Raw genomic sequence first — 7445 nt, 5'->3', positions numbered from 1 at the left:
TCTGTGGCATTCACGAATTATTTTGTTTATGATCTTATTTTGGTCAACCTAATGTTAGTCTTGTCACAATAGTTGATCTATGCACTTAGTTAATTTATGATATTTATCATTCTTGTATTGGTAATGAGAAACTTATACAACTTGAATTTAAAAGAAAGTCATCTAAGTAACTGTGGAAACTTTTGGAATATGTAAAAAAACAAATTGGATCTTACTGCAAACTTGTTTGTTGGTCTTAAAGAAATTTTTGGGTAATTAGTGGGGTACATGGGTAATTTTAAGAATAAGAGGAATGGAGGAAACCCACAGGTATAGTCCATACTCCATAGAACATCTCAGAAACTTCCAAGGCAGATTATCATTATATTACTCAAATACTGGATAAAGGTCTTTTTCTTTCATAACTAGAAAAACAAGAAATGAACATGCATATATGGAAATTTACTCCCATATCTCTTTTCCTCTTTCGGAAGCAAAACCTTTGTCACCACAGAAAGCTGTTTTCTTGTAGCATTAAAAAAAAAAATACAACCTACTATCATTTATTAAATATGTGGATTGTGGATGTTTTACATCCTTGAGATCTGGAGGGGAACTGAATCTTTGAGAATTTCACCCCTAATAGAGCCTAATGGAAACATCTCTATGTCACCAAGTTTCTTTAAGAGAAGCTTCTGACAGTTTTCTGCAGCCATAACTCCGGCGGAGTAAGCTCCATGTACAGATCCCTGGTTTTCAAGACTAACTGCTTCCCCCCCAAAGAAAAGATTACCCAAGGGTGCTCGAAGCCGCTCATATACATCTTCAGGCATTCCAACAAAGTCATATGAGTATGAGCCAAGAGAGTTTGGGTCTGTTCCCCAACGAGTTACAAGATACTGAACCTGTTTCAGAAGACAGATCAAACATTAGCTTTGAAACATTGGAATTAAAAATTGACTCTAGGTTTCTTAACAAAAATATGCAGCATCTAGGACACTCAAGATATAGTAAGCAGGTCAATCAACCATCGAAATTTCTCATAGTCACCAAACCATAAATTTCAATGAGACAGAATGGGTAGAACAATACATAAATTGGCTGAAAGCAGAACAAATACATGAACATAATGAACTAACCGGCTCAGTTGCATCAGGAAACATTTTCTTTAGTTGTGACATCACGAAATCTACAGTAGACTCATTAGACAGCTTCTCAAGGTCATATGCAAACCTTCCAGCAGCCATGTAGACAAGAACCGGATGGCCTGTTGCCTTGTGAAGATTGAGAAAATAACCACAGGCATAAGAATTTGGTGCAACAACACCTAAAAATTCCACATTTGGCCAAAACACTTTATCAAATCGTAGGGCAATCTTATTTTCATTTCCCACACCAAGATCTGAAATTGCAGCAACCTTCCAATCGGGCAATTTTGGCTCAAACTCAATAAATTTGGCTTTGAGAATCCCAAGGGGCACTGTTAAAATAGCAGCATCTGCAACAAAACTTGTCCCATCCTCAACTGTGACCATCACCTTATTACACCCGCTGGATATCTTTGTAACCCTACTCAACAGATTAGAACAAGAAAAACTTTAATACAGCTTATTTTTCTTATTCACATAAGCAATGTTAAATAGAGGTAATTTAGTTGAACAGGATCTGTTATATATGCAATGCAATATAAAACAAGAATAAATCTACAAATCTTAGGGTCAAAACTGAATATTGGCTGCATGCAAAGTTAACCACAGAATTTGGGGAGCAAATTTTTCGTTTCTTTGTATAGGGTGGGGGGTTAGAAAAATCTGAGCTTAGTAAGTTGATCAGGATCTGTTATACATGCAAGCAATATAAAACAAGTATAAATCTACAAATCTTAGGGTCAAAACTGAATATTGGCTGCATGCAAAGTTAACCACAGAATTTGGGGAGACAATTTTTCGTTTGTTTGTTTAGGGTAATGCTGGTAAAAACTTGATTAATAGGTTCGCCACATAATAAAAACTATAATCTATTAATGAAATCTGAGCACCTGCTGTACGTCTAGCTAGGATAAAATCTCTTGCCATCATACCAACAACCTAGGATTAAATTACCTTCCTCAAGGACAGTGTTTAATGGGAGGGAAGGAATGTCCTCCAATACCATAGCCAGTAAGCTTTAGAGGCCTTCAACCACTTTAATGTATGACTTGGGGCTGCCAAATTGTATAGGTTGCTAACAATAATCTGATTGTTGTAGCTTGATTTTCCAAATCCCCCCCCCCCCCACCCCACCCCCTTGCTTTTGTGTTTTGTGTTCTTGGCATGTTTTCTACGCATCATTTAAATATGTAAATGCATTTGAGTCATCTAGGAAAATGAAAACAATACCGGTGATTCAACCGTATATCAATATCTTTTGCAAGAGCCTTTATTATGGGGTCATAACCTTGCACCATAAGCCCATGACCACCAGAAAGAACATGTTCCTGTACATCAAGGAATAACCTTGACTGTGTAAGCAATAAAATGATGGTAAAGTAACTTAAAAATAGCGATTACCAGTCACCCCTGGCCCAACACACAAATTTCATCAAATTGACATATATGTATATAACAAAATAATATTTATTAAAAAGAGTATCTTCTTGTTTTAGAGAGAGAGAGAGAGTAAAAAATTCTAAGAAAATTCATTTCCCAAGGGTATGGTTTTTCAATCATCATCTAACAGCTGCCATGAAGTACTTTATAGAATTTGGAGATCTCTCCTTATACTTGGGAGTCAAGCTACAATCTCTCCTAAGGAGTTTAATTAGTATAACACACATGATTATCCCTAAGAATCTGAAGGACAAAATTTTCTAAAAAATAAATAATATTGTACTAGGAAGTTCAGTTTAGATATTTAAGAACAGAAAGTTCAGCATCCTATACACACTTATTCAATTTCTTTAACACAACAACTAATGTCAATCATTATCAGATTGCCACCCAGCTATATCCTATGAAGCATGGACACAACCTTATGAAGATTGTGACAAGATGTATTTCAAAACCCATATTCTTTGCCATAACTAAGTCTTGGGTACTTCAACAGCCATCTGAAAAGTCACTAACTTTACTTTTCAGTGGCAGATTTACTTAGCATGGGTAACTGCACTCCATACCCATATTATGTGTTCCCTTTAGAATGTTATACAATTGATATTTAATTAGCAAGTTTATTATCCTACTTTCTTCTCATTTACAACACTTCAAATCATTACCAGAGTTATCTATGGTGTCTATTCAATAGATGTGCAGCCAAAGAACTATTAACCGTAAAAGATCAGATACAGCACTTGCCTGATCCCAGCTTTGCAAGGATATCATATCAGCATCTGCTGCAAACCAAGCTTCCAATCTACATAAGTACCATTGCAACACTTCATGGGCAAGTCCTTCTTGTCTATATAAAATGGAAGGTATATCAGTGACACTAAACAGATTTAACAGTTGAACCAAAACTATAAGTCATGTATATTCTATGTCCTGCTTCCGTACCTTAATTCTGGAAGCCTATCCAACACAATTGAAATTGCTTGAAGAACAGACAAGTCATCAGTATGTTCATCTCTTACTTTCCCTGTCTGAAGTGAAAACAGAGAAGCAAATACTTTGTAAAATGCCACAAAGAATAACACAATTATGGGAAAAGAAAGATCCAGCCAGAAACTTTAAATAAGGTTTAGAGAGAAGGAGAGAATAGAGTTGTTCCAGCCCAGAACATAGAAGAAAAGGTTCTACCTCTTCTAGAATCCTCTTAAATGTTTCTCCAACTTCAATGACCATCTGTTGAGGAACTTGATGGCCATCCATATCATAGAGTGTATAGCTGAAAGGATCAAATCCAGATCTTCAAGTCAATAGTTCAGACAGAATACACATTAAACTGTAATTATAAAGAGCAATATTATAGTTTTATGTGCAATACAATAGAAATGTGACCTCTGAAACAACTGAACCAGAGGGGTGTATTATCTGTACCTTGAAGATAACACCAGCAAAAACCGTTTTCTCTGTATCTATCTTTTTACTTATTATAATGTTCATTTATTCATTATATAATAAAGGTAACAATCTAACTTCTAATGTCATGAGAGGGATTTGGCTAAGCCCCAAATCACCTGGGCTTTGGGCTCTATCTACTGCCTTTCACTTTAAGGTTGTTACAAATCCTAAATACATGAGAAAAAAGGGTGCATCATATATGAAATCATGTAAAAAAATGATCAATGAAAATCATAGCTCTAAAGGATTATGATAGCCAAAAAGCATTAGGACACAGAACTTTAATCTTAAGAGGTATGAGCTGTGCACCATTTACAGATGCACATACATTGTAAGATGCATAGTAGAATAGCAATGTTAAGCAATGAAATGATTACCTTTCCAAATCATGGTCATACAACACAGAGTTGTCACCACTTGTGCGATATAACGTAAGCCCTAGACCACGTATCAGCGGAGCCAATGGATTCTCATTGCAAACACCATGTAGCCTGCATGATATTTATAAGAATTAATATGGCATCTATCTCATGATTCTTCAGATGCACAGGTTAATGCCTGCCCAGTACAAACTATAAGAGAAGGCACCCTCTATTTGAACATGGGAAATTCTATTAATTAAAAATTCCTATTGTTTGAGATCCAGTATTTTCTGAGGGTCAATAAGTGAAGCAAATTCAATGGAACTCTTCCCTATGCCATGAATAACAAAATCCAACCTAGCAGCAGGGAGTTAGTAGGCAGATACTGGTGTGCAAAGATAGTCCATAAAAACCACTGACAAGAAGGCAAGTAAACTGGAAATGCGCCCCATGTTCACACTGCAAACAGTGATTTTTAAAATTTTCTTTGCATAACTGCTCGACCCATTTGTGTTTAGTGTTTACAACAGCAAAATCACTAAAGTTATCCACAAAGTAATAAGTGAACTTGCCATGATGCTCCCAGATCTACTGGACAACCAAATGAGTAGTCAGTATGAATACGACCACCAAGTCTATCCCTTGATTCCAGCAAGATCACCTGAATAACATGATGATGATAAAACATTTTAGAAATCAAAACAAACTATTGTCTATCACATACATGGGGAAAAAAAATTCTAATGCATTAGATATGATCACCTTAAATGACGCATCATAGAGGGTTCGTGCAGCAGCAACCCCTGATATACCCCCACCAATGACAATAACTGACGGTAGCGAATCCTGTTCCCTCTGAACATGGGGGACAATTTTGCCTGGTCATCATACATATACAAATCAGTAAGGGCATACATTTTTCTAAGAGAATGAAACAACTCAACAAAGCTACCAAAGTTAACCTCATTATAGAAAAAGATAAATCAGTAATTAAATATTTGAGCTAATGAAGACACCCCTCTGTCAATCAAGGTATTGTTCAAATATTTCAAAAATGGTAAATCATACATTTCACATTTGAGGCATTGAACTGAATCAAGATGGACAATCGGGGGTAAGTACCCCAAGTTTTGGGCGTTGTCCCTAATACAGTGGGGGTTCATTATTAAAATTTAAATTTTCAAGTGACAACCAAAAAAAAAAAAAAAAAATTGTCATATCCAGTGTACAAAAACTCCCACTTTTGAGGAATTTGGGAGAGGCGATTGGTAGCCAACTTTACCCATATATTTTCAAGTAACAAAAAAGAAAAATACAGATTTTTATTTTTAATAATTCCATCTCACACAATACAATATTAGAGATCGGGATTTGGTGTGATGGCAAATGCCTTCCACAAAATGCGACCATGAATCAGCCTCTTCAATTAATTAATTAGGGGTAAGATGGCTTACTATGACCTCTATCAGATCCCGCAAAAGTGAGAGCTTTGTGGACCTTCTTATCTCTTGTTTAAATCCACATTTAAACCCATAAAATTTGAGTTCAAATACTAATGTAGGAGGAAAATTGGGGTCATCCCCTAAACTTGAATGCATCAAAGTTTATAACATTGATAGCTTTCAGGTTAACCGATCCACGCGTATAATAGCAAAAGTATATATGCTAATCCAGATTAAGACCCACTTGAGTTCTTCGAACAAAAATCTTTTTTTTTTTTTTTAAATCCAATCCTAAAATTGTGAAATAACATGAATCAATCATTCAAATAGATATCAAAAAAGAAAAAGGAATATATATACTGACCGTCAAGCAGATTGTTGGAGAACAATTCCTTGGAGTCCATTAACAAGAGAGAGAGAGAGAGAGAGAGAGAGAGAAGGAAGAAAAAGAAGAAGAATTTGGAAAGAAAAGAGAGTTGGGAAAAAACAATTGGTGAGAGAAAGCAATGAATGGTTTGAGATATTGGTAAAATTTTAATTAAAAGGGTGTATAGGAATCAAGAAATTGGAAACTAACTGAAAAGAATGATAGAGAATGAAGATGAGAAGGCCAGCAATGAAGCGGCTGAGATTGGAAGAAGAACGCAGCTTGTCAAACCAGCTCATGTGTAGGAGACGACGACAACAACAACAGCAGCAGCAGCAGCAACAGCAAACGGCTTTTCCTTCGGTTTTTGTGTCAGAAATAGGATCGGATTCGAAGCGTTTAGCGTCGATTGCATAGATCGATGTTTGAGAGAGAGATCCACTGGGCTCGCAGAGATAGGAGAGAGAGAGAGAGGCAACGTGAGACGAGAAGAGTAGTTCTATACTTTTTATATAAAGTTATAAACGCGAACGTGAAGGTTGCTTTTGTTAGGGTTGGTTGGGCGATGAGACAAATATCTTAAGACCTATATCATCATCATGCCTTATTTTATAGACCGGTAAAAGATTCGCTAGTCTATTCTTTCGGGGACCTTTCCTAGTTGTTTCTTATTGTATTTATTCCTTAATTATTATTATTTTTTAAGCTGAGATACGCAAATTTGTCATTTACCTTTTTTGTGTGTTTTTTTTTTTTGGAGTTATTATATATATTTTTTGTTGAAAAATATGGATTTTAAGTTGTTTTCATTCTTAGGGCTGTTTGGATGGAGGGGAGAAAGAGGGGGAGTGGAGGAGAGTAAAGTAAAGTTAGCTAAAAATATACTAATTTTGTGCTAAATCTATTCTATTGTACTTTACTCCCTCTCACTCTTCCTCAATCCAAACGGATCATAAATGTTGGTATACATTTTGTCTTTCATTCCTAAATTTTAAAAAGTTCATTTACGGGGATGATGCTAATTTACAGGGTGATTTGAAGAAGAGAAAATTTTTTTCCTTTGTGGTAACAATCCACTAAAAAATTAATTTTAATACATAAAGTTTTAAGAACGTCATTTTATTATTTAAAGTAAATTAAGAAAATTAATCAAAGTAAAAGTGTTAAGAGTATAACAATTTACTTGAAAAGTTGGGTACATACCTAAATGTGATGATGGTGTTTTAAAAAAATTATAGAATTGAATTTTTATTTCTGT

The 7445-nt window shown here is 35.3% G+C and overlaps 1 protein-coding gene across 1 annotated transcript; it reads right to left on the bottom strand.

Annotated features, from left to right (window-relative positions):
• Positions 1 to 333: 333 nt before the first annotated feature.
• Positions 334 to 6751, bottom strand: LOC115976191 (probable polyamine oxidase 4). Its single transcript, XM_031097338.1, has 10 exons — positions 6185 to 6751; positions 5141 to 5256; positions 4951 to 5039; positions 4394 to 4507; positions 3753 to 3840; positions 3510 to 3595; positions 3312 to 3414; positions 2358 to 2455; positions 1119 to 1548; positions 334 to 884 (listed from the first exon to the last, which is right to left on the bottom strand). The coding sequence occupies exons 1-10, from the start codon at positions 6222 to 6224 to the stop codon at positions 570 to 572; spliced, it is 1479 nt and encodes a 492-aa protein (XP_030953198.1). The 5' UTR covers positions 6225 to 6751; the 3' UTR covers positions 334 to 569.
• Between the last annotated feature and the right edge of the window lie 694 nt (positions 6752 to 7445).

The sequence above is a fragment of the Quercus lobata genome, chromosome 2, assembly GCF_001633185.2.
Source record: "Quercus lobata isolate SW786 chromosome 2, ValleyOak3.0 Primary Assembly, whole genome shotgun sequence".
NCBI classification, from domain to species: Eukaryota; Viridiplantae; Streptophyta; class Magnoliopsida; order Fagales; family Fagaceae; genus Quercus; species Quercus lobata.
The sequence above is the reverse complement of the archived record's forward strand: the minus strand, read 5'-3'. Positions and strand labels throughout refer to the sequence as shown.

Bases quoted from the DNA above. Each gene is read 5' to 3' on its own strand.
- LOC115976191 (XM_031097338.1), bottom strand. From the start codon at position 6,224: ATGGACTCCAAGGAATTGTTCTCCAACAATCTGCTTGACG. The intron at 5,040-5,140 runs GTGATCATATCT...CATGTTATTCAG, and splicing joins TCTATGATGCGTCATTTAAG to GTGATCTTGCTGGAATCAAG. The intron at 3,841-4,393 runs GTAATCATTTCA...TGATCCTTTCAG, and splicing joins TATGACCATGATTTGGAAAG to CTATACACTCTATGATATGG.